The sequence below is a fragment of the Sebastes fasciatus genome, chromosome 5, assembly GCF_043250625.1.
Source record: "Sebastes fasciatus isolate fSebFas1 chromosome 5, fSebFas1.pri, whole genome shotgun sequence".
In the NCBI taxonomy this organism is placed as follows: Eukaryota; Metazoa; Chordata; class Actinopteri; order Perciformes; family Sebastidae; genus Sebastes; species Sebastes fasciatus.
This window is the reverse complement of record NC_133799.1, coordinates 19943046-19961228: the sequence shown is the minus strand read 5'-3', so window position 1 is coordinate 19961228 and position 18183 is coordinate 19943046. Positions and strand designations below refer to the sequence as shown.

General features: G+C 39.3%; 1 protein-coding gene across 4 annotated transcripts in view; it reads left to right on the top strand.

The window, feature by feature from the left end:
• tjp3 (tight junction protein 3) overlaps positions 1-15169 on the top strand; it is a 31732-nt gene extending 16563 nt beyond the window's left edge. For all 4 annotated transcript variants that reach the window (XM_074635625.1, XM_074635623.1, XM_074635624.1 and 1 more), the window contains exons 9-30: positions 261-358; positions 563-653; positions 926-1108; positions 1233-1336; positions 3185-3269; positions 3969-4057; positions 4286-4382; positions 6785-6873; positions 6980-7052; positions 8133-8206; positions 8407-8470; positions 8556-8712; positions 9091-9199; positions 9295-9514; positions 10437-10642; positions 10760-10855; positions 10975-11054; positions 11243-11453; positions 11575-11675; positions 12751-13383; positions 14292-14353; positions 14449-15169. In XM_074635625.1, coding sequence (XP_074491726.1) covers positions 261-358; positions 563-653; positions 926-1108; positions 1233-1336; positions 3185-3269; positions 3969-4057; positions 4286-4382; positions 6785-6873; positions 6980-7052; positions 8133-8206; positions 8407-8470; positions 8556-8712; positions 9091-9199; positions 9295-9514; positions 10437-10642; positions 10760-10855; positions 10975-11054; positions 11243-11453; positions 11575-11675; positions 12751-13383; positions 14292-14353; positions 14449-14572 — 3046 coding nt within the window. In that variant the 3' untranslated portion in view covers positions 14573-15169. The remainder of the gene's footprint in view (positions 1-260; positions 359-562; positions 654-925; positions 1109-1232; positions 1337-3184; positions 3270-3968; positions 4058-4285; positions 4383-6784; positions 6874-6979; positions 7053-8132; positions 8207-8406; positions 8471-8555; positions 8713-9090; positions 9200-9294; positions 9515-10436; positions 10643-10759; positions 10856-10974; positions 11055-11242; positions 11454-11574; positions 11676-12750; positions 13384-14291; positions 14354-14448) is intronic.
• The last annotated feature ends 3014 nt before the right edge of the window (positions 15170-18183 follow it).

Below are 18183 nucleotides of genomic sequence, written 5' to 3'. Positions count from 1 at the left end.
TACAAAATGTTCTTGCCTACACTTGTACAGTGTATTTTTTATTTAATAGTTATTTTTGGTATGGATTTATCTCAGTCTGTCGGCTATAACCCAAAACTTCTCATCTCACCACTGACATGCTAGTTCTATCATCTAGTCACCAGGCCATCTGAGTCTGAGTTAATCAGTTTATACATTGTTTTGTTTTTTGGAAAATACTGCATATTATACCTTTTAAGAATAATGGCACTGAAGAATTCTTGTATCTTTTTTTCCCGCAGAACGAGAGCTGAAGCTCCTCCAGCCAAGTCTCGGGATTCATCACCGATGCGCTCCACCTTGACTCGGCCTCCCGTAAAAAGCTACGCCTCTCGCAGAGGTCAGTCCCGCCGAGAATCACTCTTTTACCAGAACTACACATAAGCTGTCGATCACATACTCAGACAAACAGTGATGGTGGAGAGCGATATGAAGTTTTAATGTTTCTGTGAGATTGAAATCCAACAGATGTAGGTGAAATTACTCAGTCGGAAAATAAATAGACAATAATGATGTTTGTTACTGTTGATTGTTGTTTCTTCAGCTCCATCTGAGTCTGAGTCGGACCGCAGTGCCTCTCCTCCTCCTGTCAGGAGAGAAAGTCCGGACATGAGGGATCACTCCAACAAATACAAGTCAGTTAACTGATTAAATGTTCATCAAACTCATCACGTGTGCCATATATTTCAATTTCAAATCTTTAGATATACAGTAAAGTCCCAAAGAATCAATAGTTATAATTCTTACGATTCTTTCTACCAGGGGTATTATTGGATCACCTTGCAACTTAGCAACAAAAACCTGATTCATGTTTACAGGACAACAATATCCAGATTACTCAAGTGCATGTAAACACGACAGATGTCAAATATGGAATAAATATTTTTTTGATTTGCTCTTTCTCCAGATCTCTGTCTGGTATGTCCATCCTCCCCAACCCCCAGTCCTCTCCTGTGGCCCCCAGCTGGACCGCCTCTCGTGCGTCCTCCTCCGCCTCACGGCCTCGCAGGCCGGTGTCGGACTCCGACTCTGACCGCAGCGGTTCCCCTCCGCCACGCAGACCGAGCCCCCGTCCAGACAGCAGATACAAGTAAGGACAACACTTGACTCAACGCCAAGCTTTGATTAGAGAACCTGCTAGTGAATCACAACGCTGATAAACATCATGAGGAATGTTTTTTCCACCAAGCACCTAACTGTGTTTTCCTCCCCAGAGTTCTTCCTGATCTGGCCCACACAGGTCTGAGAGCCTCCCCCATCAATGTTCGCAACGAGCCTCACAGGAGGGTCAGCTCACCTCTCAGAGTCCCGCCCCCAGGTCAGTACACACACACAAACACATAAACAGAAAACAGAACAATCCAACTTCCTTTTTTATATAATACATCCCGGACTTCTCTGACACCGCTTTGACATTTGCTAAACACGTGTCAACAGTCAGATAAAGCTAAAGCCAGAGCAACCATGAAGGGAGCTCTGTGCAGTATTTTTAAACCATGGTGGAAATAATCAGTAACCTCAGTGTGTGGCAGTGTTTCTTTTATTTGTATTACAAATCAATCCCGCAGTTTGTCTGTGAAACATGACGTGGTGTGACATGTTAAAGGTTCAGTTCATCTGAATCATTAAAAAAAACATGTTTGATTGAAAGGACTCTAAAATGAAAGGTTTTACTAATTATTAAACACTACATATATCAACTTTAAAGTGGCATTAAAGGTGCAATGTGTAAGATCTGGCCAAATGCTCGAAAGAAAACGGGGGCAGCACTACTGGGTCCATACAATCTAAATTGAATTTGACCAAACTGCTGAAACTCTGAGAGACGGTCAAAATAACAGTTATCTTATATATTCACGTGTGGCGTCGGCCTATATTTTGTTTACTGTGCCACTAACCGGGGGCTGTGCGGTCCGTGTACACTTTGATAGTTTGTTTATTGGATTAAATCCAAAGTGGCAGAAATGGCTGAATTTTCGTTTCGTCCTCCCTGCCACCAGTAGACCACTTCACCGGGAGGAGAGCTTACGGCAGTTCCAGGAAACGGACCTTCAATTAGCGGTTAGATGTAGTAACTCACATTTAGCCAGCGCTAACCTCAGTGCGGGGGTCTGATCCCGGGGTTCTGCCCTGACTTCCCGCCAGATCAACAAACTTTCTGTTGCTGCCGTTACACATGTTGGACCCAGCTGCTGGCCACAGTCCGCTGTGACTTCCGGCACTGAGGTTTGCACTGGTTGAATTTGTGTTACTGCAGCTAACCGCCAACTGAAGTTCCATCTCCCAGAGCTGCCGACCACTCTTCTACCGTCGAAGTAGTCTTCTGGTGGCAGGGAGGACGAAATGAAAATACAAGTTGTTTTCTCGTTTCTGCCACTTTGGATTTTATCCAATAAACAAACTATCAACAGCTACACAGACCCTGTACCTTTAACGTGATTGACCAGCCCTCGGGGCTGCGCTACTTCTTCGGCCTCTCATGAGGGCAGACTGGACGCTACAGTGACTCACTATCACCTCTCAAAGTACAAGTGGTATAACGAGACAGGATGGGCCGGGGCTAGCTGGTTAGCATGCTCATTTCAGTAGATATCTCTGCAACAAAATACATAGACGTCTTTGAAATAACGTCAACACTGTAACCTCTCCACATCCTGTTGATAAGAGGGCTGTCAATTAATCGATTAATATAGTTAATCGTGATTAATCACAAACTAATTGCACATTTTTCATCTGATGAAAATATACCTTAAAGTGAGATTTGTCAAGTATTTAATACTCTTATCAACATGGGAGTGGGCAAATATGCTTGCTTTATGCAAATGTATGTATATATTTATTATTAGAGGTCAATTAACAACACAAAACAATGACAAATATTGTCCAGCAACCCTCACAGGTACTGCATTTAGCATAAAAAATATGCTCAAATCATAACATGGCTAAGCCCAACAGGCAACAACAGCTGTCAGTGTGCTGACTTGACTATGACTGCATGTGATTATCATAAAGTGGGCATGTCTGTAAAGGGGAGACTCGTGGGTACCCATAGAACCCATTTTCATTCACATATCTTGAGGTCAATTTAAATACTTGTTTTATGCTGCAACACAGTGAAAGTTGTTGCTGTTTTAATCTGCCATATTTTATGTTTTCCTTATTTCAGACTCTGATTCTGATTCGGAAGTCGGCCCGGGGCCTCCTCAGAGGCAGAGCACCACCTACAACCAGGACTCCCTCAGCAGATACAGGTACAGATGAAGGTCCTCCCAACACCTCACACCCCCTCCCCGAAACCCAACAAGATCTCACGGACTGGGACACTGAGCAGACGCCTCTCCCGTTTTAACTTTAGCTAATCACATGTTTTTATTTACCTTTTTTAAATCTTAAATTATCCCTTTCTGTCTTGTGATTTTGATTGATTTGCTCATTTTGTGCCTTAAGTCTCATTTTATAGCCTTTTGATTTTGCTTGATTTGTGTTTTTGACTGTGTACCTTGTGTTTTGTGTTGACATTTTGTTAACCAATGAAATAAAAGTGACTTACACTGAACATGTCCCGCTCCTGTATGTGGCTAAATGCTGATTAAACAGAGGTCACTTATCATTGAAGCAACAATATTCCAATCAAATATCTGTAGAATAGGTCCCCTGATTGCAAATCTGCATGTTTTATTCAGCATGTTATAAAAATTGATAGCAAACACGACATAACAAGATCAGGAAAATACCACTAATGCTACTGAATGGTTAATTTTGATCAGTTACAAAGCAGTTTAACCATCAAAGAAAGAGCTTCCCTCAGAGACACTAAGGTGAATATTCAACATTTCAGTCTCATCCTCTCATCAATAATCATGTTAGCCACGGTCCCCCCCTCTCCAAACGTAACTGAGATTTGTTGTCTTCCTCCTCCCTCACTCCCTCATCCCTCTCTTCTCTTCCAGAGTCCTGCCAGATGTTGCCCTGCAGCCCCAGATGGAGAAGCGGCGATGGAGTCCACCCAGCGTCACTACCAGCAATCCGCCGCAGAAAGGTGTGTTTGTACATCATGTTTCAGTTGAGTTTTATTTGTGGATTAAATATAAAGCACATTTTACGTAGTGTGAAAATTTCGAATACATTTTTTCTTAATGTGTTTTTACCGACATGGTTATCCTCATTTATTTTTTTTAGTTACTGGCCATGAATATCTTGGCAAATTGGTGTGCTGATGTATGAAATTGTTTTCATAATGGTAGCTTTTATTTATTGATCTTCACAGCTCGTTCAGAGTCTGAATCAGAGGCCAGTTACGCATCCGTACCTCGCAGGGAATCTACAGGCAGCACAACCTCCAACAAGGCAAACAACCGATACAGGTGAGAGACGTCTGAAAAATCTTTTGTCTGAAGTTGACTCACTACAACATGTCAGGCGTCTACAGACAAGTTATTAGTATTGTACCACGCAGTAGTTGAGTCTCAAGTGCTAAGAAACACATTGCAATGTTTCAAAACTAGGGCTGTCAGTCGATTAAAATATTGAATCGCAATTAATCGCATGATTGTCCATAGTTAATCGCAAATTAATCACACATTTTTTTATCTGTTCAAAATGTACCTTGAAGGGAGATTTGTCAAGTATTTAATACTCTTCTCAACATGGGAGTGGGCAAATATGCTTGCTTTATGCAAATGTATGTATATATTTATTATTGGAAATTAATTAACAACACAAAACAATGACAAATATTGTCCAGAAACCCTCACAGGTACTGCATTTAGGATACAAAAAATATGCTCAAATCATAACATGGCAAACTGCAGCCCAAAAGGCAACAACAGCTGTCAGTGTGCTGACTTGACTATGACCTGCCCCAAACTGCATGTGATTATCATAAAGTAGGCATGTCTGTAAAGGGGAGACTCGTGGGTACCCATAGAACCCATTTTCATTCACATATCTTGAGGTCAGAGGTCAAGGGACCCCTTTGAAAATGGCCATGACAGTTTTTCCTCGCCAAAATGTATTTAAAAATGTGTTATCGCATTATTATCTTATTCATTACTCAATAAGTTTTCATCAACATGACCTGCTTTGGGACTGACCAGAAACCTAACTCTAAACTTAGCAAGTACATCTGAGGGCCTAAATTTAACTTCAACCAACGCTGTTGACAGTAAACCAGCAGGCTATTGATAGTAACCTGAGCAGGTGAACCATCAGAACTAGATCACAAACTGTATGCCTATAGTTTGTTGATAGTCAACTGAAAAGTCTTACCTAATTGGTCTTAAATATCTTAGCATCACTTTATTCTGATAATCTACTATTTACTCTGTAGTACGACAGGGTCTTTATCACAAAGTGAGTTCAGGTCAACGTTATAATAGGGTTTTTTTGTTTTAGTTTTGACTTTTCAGTTTCATTTTAGTTGTAGTTAGCTTTCAGAGTGTGTTTGATAGTTTTAGTTTCAGTTTTTATATATTTAGTTTGTTTTTGTTAGGGCCATGTATAATGTCTCAGAAGTATGTAGCTACAGATAAATACAAAATACACGGTTGGAAAACTGTGTAGGAATGGCCATAATGTTTAATCTTTATACTACTTTTGTGATGCAATTGCATACTGAAAAGTCAAGTCCATTCATTTTCTGTTGTTCAATGTCACCAGAGTTGATAGAAATTCATGCTGACTCCTTTATTCAGTAGTGATATATTAGAGCTAAAAAGTAACTAACACCGAAATGAATTTAGGATCACTTCTATTTTATTTTTGTTAGCTCTTTACCCATATTGTTTCGATTTAGTTTGAGTTTTTCTTAAAGGATAGTTTTTATTTTGTTTCGGTTTACTAAAAATATTTTTCACTGCTTATTTTTGTTTTAGTTTCAGTTTTAGTTTTACTATAATAACCCTGGTTCAGGTCAGTGAAGACTGGAAAACTTGTTTAAAATAAAAAAAATAAACCGACTTAGTTTTACTAGTCCTGGTTTGAGCACATTTAGAAGAAAATATTTAATTGGAAATAGAATTAAACTCTTGATCCTTGAGGGGTACTTGTTGCACAGACAAAAGTAATATAAACTAGTGCTCGGATCACGGCCATCTTTAAACTCAGCCTTCATTTTGATCTCAACTACACACCTGTAAAGTTTCGTGACTGTATCTCGCACAGTTGTCGCGTTGACAAAATCTGTCCACAGACAACATATAAACACCTGGCAAAGTACTCACAAGGGGAAAACAATACCAGCGTCAGTGTCACGGCTGGTAATTAGTGTTATATAAATCCAGAATACAGTAGGCCACTAGCTTATTAAAAGCTAGATCTTTTGAAAAATGTAATAAACAATGAGTCCACCAATAAACATTTGCAGTAGGATTTGGTGCAGAACACACAGTTGAAAATGTTATTTGTTAATGTTGAGAAATGTGAGTGCACCTTTTTAGGTAACTGCTTCACTGTGGTGAAGATCTGTGAAATGAAACTAACAGATTGAATCATCTGCTTAACACAAACACAAGTGTTGTGTCATTGTAACACCCTCTGTACACACTGATGCACATGACGGGACTTCCCGCAGGGATTGCATCACATAATGTTTCAATTCAACTCCTCGTGTACAAAAAGATTTTAGTTTCGATGAGATATTTGAATTAACAATCTCACCTTTGACATTTAATACACTGTTTTTATTTCTTACTATGTATCACAAGATGACAAAAAAAAGGTTAAATGACGTATTGTAGTTCATCGCATGTATTTGTCTTTCAATCAGAGTCCTGCCTGACATAAAATCCACTTCAGTCGCCTTGAAGCAGGAGCCTCCTCGTCGCGCCCCTTCACCCACCAGACCTCCTCCTGACGGTCAGTTCACTCTCCTTCACTCATCCTCTCCTCCTCTGTGTTGTCATCTTATGTATTAGAGCAGAAAGGCTGTAAGTCAGTCCTGACCACAGTCTCTGTTGTTCAGATTCCTCAGAGTCGGACCAGCTTTCACAACTCAGGAGGTCTGGGAGCTCTGAGCGGGACGAGACCCACCGCAGGTACGGCTGAGCACGTAGCAAGCACTTCATTAGTTGAAAAATCAAATCAATCAAATTTAATTTTTATAGCACATTTCATACAACACGCGTAGACTCAATGTGCTTCAAATAAAAACTAAAAACAGGCAAAGATCATATATGACAAAAACATATAAACAAGAACATACTGTATAAGATAAGAAGGCATTACATATATAAAACATTTTAGATAAAAAGCAAACAGTTTAGTTTAGTTTAGTAGTAGTACATTAGAATTGTAACATACATATACCATGCACTATGTTTAGTGTTTGTAGCGAAACACTAATTTACACCTTTCCACAGGAGGCTTTTTTTTAATATAAAAAAGTTAAAATAGCAAAATAAACATTACATTAAAATCGTGTTGCATTGTTAATTCAGTTGGTAGACGGTTCCATCATTTTGCTCCTTTAACAGAGAAGACTGATCTAGAGACTGTCTAAATGAGGTTTTGCATAAAGCAAAGCAGCACTTTTTGTTTAATGTGTTGACTCTACTTGTGATCAAAATCAAATCAGTATCATTAAAACTCTTTGTGTGTTATTGAAATGTGTTATTACACAAATATCCCAGATGATGCAAAGCCCAGATATAAATCAATTCAAGAAGATGTGCAAAAAATGTTTTTTGGGAGGTATAGGGATGAGGAAGGGTTGGTGGGATCAACGTGAGGTAGTTGTTTAAGTTATGTCTGGTTGACGACAAGTGGATATTTGGGTTATGCATGGTAGCATTGGGTCGTTGTTTGTGACTTGTATTTAAGATACGTATTGTGATATTTGTTTGAGTTATGCAGAAGCATAACTCAATTCATCTAAATAAATTGAAAATAACTGTACACTTCTTAACCTGCTCCTTTTTGAACATGTAATATGTATTTATTGTTTTTTTATATTGTTTATGAGAATTTGTATATTAAGAGTTTGCTATACATTAACTGTTCATTTTTTTTTTTTTGATTTTTTTTTTTTGATTCGATAACATGTTCAAAAGAAATAAAATAAATATATGTAAAAAAGAAAAACAATAAAAATGTAAAATGTTTTCTCTGCCTCACAGAGCTCCTCGTCCTGCTAATGGAACTGGCACCCTCAAGTCTGGGATTTCAGTGAAGAGCAACCCACCCGCCTACTGTAAGGCCCAAGACTTGAACTACTGCTTTAACCTGATTGACAGCAAAATACGTTTTGAGTTTGATTATTGATAAATTCTTTTTTTGTAATTTATACTTTTTTGACATTTTATAAACTAAATACTAAGATTAACTGACGACAAAGAAAATGTTTATTAGCAGCACCAGCAGGGATTCTCACCATTTCCGTATCTCTTCTAGCAAAGCCTGTAGAAGAGCCAATCTACTCCCTCCCTCCAGACTCGTACCCAGCACCTAATCCAGGGTGAGTACTGCTCACTTATTCATATGCATCTTCATCTTTGAGCTGGTTAACTCATCTCAACAGAGTCTTCTTCTCGCTCGCTCAGGTACAGCTCAGACCTTCACACCGTGTCGTTTGAGAAGGAGGGCAGTGTGGGCCTGAGGCTTGTGGGGGGCAACGACGTGGGCATATTTGTAGGTGGAGTTCAGCCAAACAGCCCGGCGTACATAGAGGGGATGAAAGAGGGAGACCAGATCATGCAGGTGAGACCATGATGCCTTACTTTAAGTTGTACACTGTGCAGTAGCTCATTATTAACTTCTTAAAGCTTAACAGCAATGAAGAGGTTAATATTTATCTCAACATCTAGAACAGGAAACTCTATTTAAAGCTCAATTACAGCCCCTATTTTTTTGGGCTTGTCAGCTAATTTTCACAGGTCACCATGAGTCAGCACAATTTATCTTGTTCTGTGCTGTTCAGTGCAAGGCAGAAAAACAAATGACAATAAAAAAGAAAGAAACAAGAAGGGATGTCGCAGATAAAGATGTCTTTTTACAGTTTTTCGGAATTTAAAAGTCCTCTATCTTGTATCTGGCTTAAGATATCTTATACCTTAAACTTGTCTCTCATTTGTTCAGGTAAATAAAGTAGATTTTGGTCAATTCACACGAGAAGAGGCAGCCAACTTCCTCCTGAACATCAAGAAAGGACAGCGGGTTGAAATCCGCACTCAGAACAAGATGGACAGTAAGTTTATCACTAAACCTCTCAGATGATAATTATGGGTAAAGTGTCTGTCAATCAGTGACTGAATGGACTGATCTTAATCTTCCCCTCCTCAGTTTATAAGAAGATCATCAAGTCCAACCTGGCAGACAACTTCTATGTTCGCACCCACTTTGACCACGAAGCAGAAGGCCCCATTGGTCTGAGCTTCACCAGAGGAGAGGTGTTCAGGGTGGTGGACACAATGCACCGCGGGAAGCTGGGCAACTGGCTGGCCAGCCGCATGGGGAACGACCTGCACGAGATGGATAAAGGCACCATCCCCAACCAAGCCAGGTCGGGAAGAGATAGGAAAAGAGATTTAGATTTCTAGTTTAAAGGGATAGTTTGGTTGTTTTGAAGTGTGGTTGTATGAGGTACTTATCCATAGTCAGTGTACTACCTACAGTAGATGATGGTCAGGACGCCCCCAGTTTGGAGAAACAGACACAAGTACCGGCACAGCAGCAAAGCAATGTATTGCTGTGGACGGGGGTAGCAGCAAAAGTATTTTAAACAATCTAAACGAAAGGCTCATCTAAAAAACAATATCAGTTTATATGTATGCTATATTTAGAATATTTTAACCATTTTACCTTGTTGTGTGACCGCTGTTTTCGACAAGGAACTGAAGCCATTGTATCCATCTTTGCTCTCGCCAAAGCCACCAGACTCCATTGGAAAAACACTGTAATTTTACCTTGCAGAACACGGGGGTTGCTGGTCTACAGCTGCCTCGATCGGTTAGTTTGTTTATGTTATTGTGTGACTTTGGTGGATATGAACTAAGGCCTTAAAACTCCATAGTCACACAATAACAGAAAGTAGCCATGGACCAGCAACTCCCGTGTTCAGTGAGGTAAAATAACTGTTTTTTTCAATGGAGTCTGGTGGCTTTGGTGAGAGCATAGAAATGGCTTCAGTTCTCCGTCGGAAACATAGACTGTATAGCTGTCTGACGGCAAGATAAACTGGCGAAAATACTCTAAATATAGCGTACACTTGTACTGATATTGATATTTTTAGGTCAGCCTTTCTTTAAGGGGCTAAAATAGGTTTTGCTGCTGCCCCTGTCCACAGCAGTACATTGCTTTGCTGCTGTGCTGGTACTCCTGTCTGTTCTGTAAGTACCTCATACAACCCCACTTCAAAACACCCGAACTATCCCTTCAACCAAAAGCCATGACTCAGTTCTTACATCTGTCATTATCTCCTGCAGGGCTGAGACGTTTGCCAGCATAGAGCAGTCGCAGCGGGTGAGCGGAGATAGGCAGGTGTCGGGGCCTAGAGCCGAGTTCTGGAAACTACGGGGGCTCAGAGGGAACAAGAAGAATGAAAAGAACGTCCGCCGGTCTCGTGACGACCTGCTGCAGCTCACCATTCAGGGAAAATTCCCGGCCTATGAGAGAGTCCTGCTCCGAGAAGGTTGGCCTGTTTTTCACCCTCACACACACGCGCACACACACAGATGATGTCATATAGATTCATGTCCGAACTTGAGTCGAGCAAGTTTCAATAGCCCTGAATTGTTTGTGTCTCCAGCTAATTTCAAACGACCCATCGTCATTCTGGGTCCTCTTAATGATATCGCCATGGAGAAGCTGGCCAGAGAGAAGCCTGATGAATACGAAGCGGCAGGTTGGTTTCTTCATTTTCACGAGACGAGAAAATTTTGTCCTATCGTTTGAGTTTTAGTAATTCTCTGATCTGATGATCACATTATAAACAGTGTTTTTCTGCCTCTTGCGTTATGACAGACATGGTTCCTCGCAGTGGAGGAGGAGACGGCGGCTCCACCGTTATTAAACTGGACACTGTGAGGAGAATAGCAGAGAAGGTGAGCCAGGCTTCAGTTAACCAGAAGTAGAAACAAAATATATTTAGTCACTTTTTTTAACAATGTTTTTTTTTTTTTATCATCCAAATTCTTAAATGTAGATATTTTGTCACTTTTAACAACAGTCTTGTTTTGTTTGCGTTCTTGTTTACCCCTCACACCCTGTTTTTGCGCTCTTCTTTTCCCAGGACAAGCACCCTCTCCTGGACATCACTCCCACTGCAGTGGAAAGGCTGAACTACATCCAGTACCACCCGATGGTGCTGTTCCTGGACCCTCACAGCCGCAAGGACGTCAAGGCCATGAGGCAGAGGTACAGCCCCAACTCCAACAAGAGCTCCAGACGCCTCTACACCCAGGCCCTTAAGATGAGGAAACACTGCAGCCACCTTTTCTCAGGTAATAACACCTGAGCAATCTGTCCCTGTCAAATGTTATCATTGAACATACAACAGACAATATAAACGATGTATATTCTTCCCACTTTACATTATGTTTTTTCTCCTGACTTTCCCTCCAGCACGTATTGACCTGCAGCCCAGCTCCAATGTTTGGTATGAGAGTCTAAAGGATAAGATCCGCCACCAACAGTCAAAACCTGTCTGGGTGTCTGAAGTGACGGTACGACACTCAGCAACCACACACACAAACCTGATTAAAACAAAGAGAAAAGGGTTAAATGTTAAATAAAGGGACAGTTTGGGTCTTTTGAAGTGGGGTTGTATGAGGTACTTATCCATAGTCAGTGTATCACTTACAGTAGATGGCGGTCGGCACGCCCCCTGTTTGGAGAAACAGACAGGAGTACCACCCCAAAGCAATGTTCTGCTGTGTACAGGGCCAGCAGCAAATCGTATTTTAGCCACCTAAAAGAAAGGCCCACCTCAAAAAAACCAACATCCGCTATATTTAGAATATTTTCGCCGGTTAACCTTGCCGTGAGACAGCTATACAATCTATGTGTCCGACACTGACTACGGATAAGTAGTTCATACAACCCCACTTCAAAACTTCAAAACTATCCCTTTAAGTTTAGTATGTTGCTACAGTTCACTGAAAAATCTTCTGCAAGGTCAACTTTCAAGAAATACATTTACAACCATGCATGTACTGATGCATTTAAAAAAAAAAAAGCTGAATATATGATTAGTTTTGGAAATCATTTACGGTTCCAATGATTATGACATTTTATCAGCCAAAAAGGGACTATGAGATACTTTAATTTACGCACTTAAAATTCACCTTAAACTGAGTTAAGTCTTTGTGTGACAAAAGTATTAACATAAAAAAGTGCTAAAAAAGTTGCTAAATTGAAGTTAATCTTTAATATGTAATTGGATTTTAATGCAGGTATATACAGATTATAGATAGATAGATAGTAACTTTATTGATCCCGAGGGAAATTCAAGTTTCCAGCATCACAGTTCCATAGTGCAAAACATGTTAGTAAGTAATACAGAGTATAAAAAAATATACCAGATATAAAAATAACAGGAGATGAAGAAACTGTTAAAAATTAATATAGTGCAGGTTAACAACTGAGACTTACATTTCTTACCAAAAAAAGAGACTTTTATTTTTTTAAAACTTAATTTTAAAGAGTTAGCACCTGTGTTATCTATCTTACAGTTTGTTAAACGTATCCTGCTGTCCGTCCAGTGGCAAACTAATGACTAATTAATTTTTTTCTGTCCAGTTGGAGAGTGGTGGAGAACAGGACTTGGATGCTCTGGATCAAACCCAGTCGGACTACCTCAGTGCTGCCAGTGACCTGGAGGACACTGACGGGGAGCCCTTCACCGACGGAGAGGCCTACACCGACAACGAGGACCTGGAGGAGGCTTACGCCGGTCAGAACACCGACACGCTCCCCAGAGGCTCCAGGTTAGCTGGAGCTGCTTTAGCCCGATCATCTGAGCCCGCGTATGGGCACCACAGCCCCTCCGATGACGAGGAGCCTCGCGCCTTCGAGGAGCCTCGCGCCTTCGAGGAGCCTCGCGCCTTCGAGGAGCCTCGTGCCGCCAAGTACTCGCTCAGAGAAATCCCACCGTTGATGAACGTGCCTGAGCCCAGGGTGCCCCGCCGGGAGAGTTACAGCCCGCCTCACAGCCCTGCCGAGGAGGAAAACCCCTCTCATCGCAGTTTTACAGACTCAGACTTCAGTGCGTTTGATCCCATTACACCGACCACTCCCTCAGAAGGACCCCCAGATTTTATAGCCCCCGACCCGTCCACCCGGTACTCCGTGACCGAGCCTTCATACGCCGAGGCCCGGCCTGAGAGCCCTCGACATGCCAGCCTGTCTTTTATCGAGGATAAACTACAACAGGTACGGCTCTTATTTAAAGGACTATTCCTGTGTTTTTATGTCTTTAAGATCATTTACCTTGAACCAAGTGAAACGGAACAATTAGCTGATTAATTGATTGGTCAGTAAATTGACAAAATACACAATTTTCATAATCACTTATGTAATTTTTTTAGCAAAAATACCCCAAAACACACGCAATATTACCTGGTTTTAGCTTTTCAAATGTAAATATTTGCTGGTTTCTTAGTCTTCTATGATGATAAATATGAATATCTTGGGTTTTTGCACAGTTGGTTTGATAAAACAAGCAATTTAAATATGCCAAATCGCACTTTTGAGAAACAATTAATCGATTATTTGAGATAGAATTGGCAGATTAATTGATAATGAAAATAAGCCCCAGTGTACTTTATATTACTGTTTCTGTACTGTTTATTATAAATGCTGGTGGAACAACTTCCAACATGTGAGAGTTGGCTGCCAAACAGTAACTTATTTTAAAAAACAAAAAGCTACATTATCATTTTTCTTTTTAATTCTTTTTTCCCTAGTTTGACAGCCTACTCTGTTGACAGTCTGATTTTCCCACCAGCAATTGAATGCACCAGCAGTGGAAGATTGAGGCGTTTAAAGCTGCTTTCTTGCCAAACAACATCAATCTAACTTTAACCCAAATGTAAAGATTATAGTAAACTCTTTAAGCAAGTTTAAAGTCTCTATATGTTGACTTTCTTGCCTAGACAGTTATTAGTTAAAGCCAGACACTATAGACAAAATCAGTACTGTAAAGGGTATTTCATTTGTTGTAAATACACTTAAAAATCCAGAAACACCAGTGTAGTCATGTTTATTTAGTTTAAACCCATTCTTCATTGACAAGAACCCTGAGAAACAAAGTTTAAAACCCATCTTGTCGTCTCTTCTAGGCTCGCTCTGCAGAGCCACAGGCTCAACCTGTGGAGGAGAAGAAGGGCCCTCAGTTCATCGTGTAAGTCTTCTTTTACTGTCTTTTGGGGTTTCAGAGTGAAGCCACACTGAGGCTTAATGTGCTAATTTCCACCCTTTTCTCCTGCTCTCTGATAGGCTAGCACATCATCACCAAGCAGTTCAGTTCAGACGCACACAGATCCGAGGCAGCGATAGCTCGGACGATGACGAGGAGGAGGAGGTAGATGACATTGAATGGGGTCCTGCCACAGAACTCTAGAGTCTGCATCGAGGATTAAAGCTGGAGTCGTCTGATCTAACGAGGACATGGAAATTATTTCACTCCCCCAAGAAAAACTCTCTTGGATCGTTTTGTACATTTTCTCTGCAGAACCAAGAAAGTTTTGTGTGAAGATGTTGGTCGGCCTTCGCTGAGGGCCTTGTTCAGGTGTGGGATGTACTAACCCTAACCTTTAACAGATTACTAGAAGATTTAACATCTAAAGAAAGGTTCTGGGTGCCTGAGTACCTCATATTTTTTATTTAAATAACCGCATGTCAAACAAATCAACTCGCCCTTTGTTACAGCTGCTGTATGTAACATATAAACAAATTCTAGTTTTATTAGAAATCATACTAAATGAGTCTTTTCATAGAAATATGCAAGAACATTTATGAAATGTTTGGATGCCTCTTTAACCTTTTCTACATTAAACTGTTTTCCTGATTTCAAACGTGGGTTTGTTCAATCGTACAAAATGGAAAAACGCCATAACTATCTTATGCTTTCACATAAGTAAATTAGGGCTGTCAAAATTAACGTGATAAAAACATGTTAACGCAAATTCGTTTTAAATTAAATTTTGGTGAGGAAAAACTGACATGGCCATTTTCAAAGGGGTCCCTTGACCTCTGACCTCAAGATATGTGAATGAAAATGGGTTCTCTGGGTACCCACGAGTCTCCCCTTTACAAACATGCCCACTTTATGATAATCACATGCAGTTTGGGGCAAGTCATGGTCAAGTCAGCACACTGACACACTGACAGCTGTTGCTGCCTGTTGGGCTTGAGTTTGCCATGTTATGATTTGAGCATATTTTTAATGCTAAATGCAGTACCTGTGAGGGTTTCTGGACAATATTTGTCATTGTTTTGTGTTGTTAATTGATTTCCAATAATAAATATAAACATACATTTGCATAAAGCAGCATATTTGCCCACTCCCATGTTGATAAGAGTATTAAATGCTTGATAAATCTCCCTTTAAGGTACATTTCGAACACATAAAAACTGTGCAATTAATTTGCAATTAATCACGATTAACTATGGACAATCATGAGATTAATCATGATTAAATATTTTAATCGATTGACAGCCCTAAGGTAAATACAACCCTGATCACTGATAATGCAACACTTTCTCATCCCAGTCTCTTTCTCATTGTCAGACCCCTCAGCGTCACTTTTTGCTCGCAATAAACACATACTTAATGTTGTGAATTAAACAAAAACACTTTAGGTTAGGCAACAGAACCACTGAGTTAGGTTTAGGAAAAAACAACATGGTTGGGCTGTTACTTGACGTAAACACGGGACACAAACGCCGACAGCCGTGACAAAGCGTCGGTATTTGACGCTCTGGGAATGAGAACGGGCTGGATAATCACTAATATTAACTATTGATGTGAAACTTACTTGTATGGACAAACTTTAAAGCCAGCTGTGACACCGAGTGTAACTGATTATTACACTCATCTCCCAGGCTGGATATAGAAGGCAATCACTCCAGACCCTCAGGGGCCCCAAAGGCAGCAGGTTCATTTTGCTGCTATCATTTTGTGGTTTATTTCATGAATTGCATTAACATATACCACTAACATGCAATATAAACAGAAATGTACCTTATCTTGTACAGGAGCCCTTTGATTTCAAACATTTAATTTATATTTAAATTGATGTTATGCTCACGTAAATGCATTTGCATGTAATCAAATTGTCACAAACCCTTGTGAGTTAATCCAGCCCCCCTCTACATTCACACTTCACTACTGTCATGTTAAACATTTATTCTTTCATTTAATGCTTCAGATTTCATTCCCCCCTCTGGTGGTCAGAGGAGACAAATGTATATAAACACCAGTTTGATGTGGCTCCCAACATTTCAAAGCCAGTTCATATAAATATTGAATTGATTTAGTATTTTTTTTGTGAGTCCACTCAAGAGATGACGTTTAGTAACTTTTATTTTTTTTTACTTGACCGTATTTCTTTTCCTTTTTTTATATTGTACAGATTTACTGGTAATTATTTACTAATCTCAAAGAGGGGAATTTCATCTGTACATTTGACAGCCTTTTTTTGCTTCCATAAGAACATATATCAAAACATATATCAAAACATACATCAGAGACAAGTTTTAAGATCTTTTAATTCATCAGTTTTTTTCAGTTTTTATTTATTTTTCAGTGACTATTACACTGAAAAAAATCCACATAAAAACAAAATGAATGGGGAAAAATAGAAATACAAAATAAATATAAAGAACCTTTTGTCCAATATTTTCAGACCTTTTTTCTTGTGTGGTTGTTATGGGTCTCTGCTTTTGTCCTTAAATAATGAGTCAGCTTTTCCATGGAGTATATTTCCTCTATAATGTCCAACCACTGTCCTGGTCCTGGAGGGTCACATTTCAACCTGCTCCTTGTGCCTTTTTACATGCAAGTATCTGGATTTTGAAGAGGTAGATGTCCATCTTTTCAATATCACTGGGTACCAGTCCCAGAAATATATGTTTTTTTTATACATGACCAGAAAATATGTGAGTGTGATTGGCATTCTTCTGCCCACACTGTTTACCCAATTGTTCACTTTTTTTATGTGGGGTGCATAATTAAAAAAAAGCAGATTAAATTCCTCCCTCCATCGGACGCCAATCACTTTTTTACAGATTAATGTTCAATTCTTGTTCCCATTTCAATTTTACATAAAGTGAATTTCTTCTGTTTCATTTTTGTAAACTACTGTACAGTTTAGAAACAATATTTGAGGGGTTTATTTGTATGGCTGCACAACAAACAACACTTCAATCACTTCATTACCTTCTGATGAAATTCTTTTTAAATTTCTCTATCATAGAAATGTAGTTGTACATATTTGAATAGGTCCCCATTTTCTAAATTAACTTTTCAAAAGTTTTAAACGTTTATTTTTGTTATTGATATTATTAATATTATTATTAATATTATTATTATTATTCAACCTTTTTTCAGGATAGTCACATTGAGATCTTTTCCAAAGAAGTCCCGGTCGGCAGCATAAAAGTCTCACACATAAAAGCACAAATAAAAGACAAAAAAACAGAAAAAAGTTTTAAAAATAAATAAGTAAATAAATAAAAAAGGCACATATACGAGAAAATTAGCCTAACAGACTTAAAACAAACAAAAATGACATCGACCAATGAATTAGCAGTATTGTTCAGCAATAGGACATGTACTGTACATTCAGTGTTCAAATAGTCCTTAATCCTGTTTTTGTTTTTTTAAATAGTGTATGCTTATAAAATAATATAGTTTAAAGTGTCTGGTGCAAAAATTTAAAAAAACACTTTTATCTCCACCTTACAAATGTATTAGATATCCATCTCTCCAGTTGTATATATTTGTATTATCAGGCTATTTGGTATCTGGTGCAGGTGCAGGCGGAAGGATACCATCAAAAGCTTCAGGTCACATTTTCTAAATTAAATTCTCCTTTGAGTTTTTCAAAAGTTTTCAAAATTAATTTTTTCTCTCTATGAGCTGTTATTTTTTTTAAAATTTATTTATGTTTATTTAACCTTTCATTTATCGAGGATAGTCCCATTGAGATTTAAAATCTCTTTTCCAAG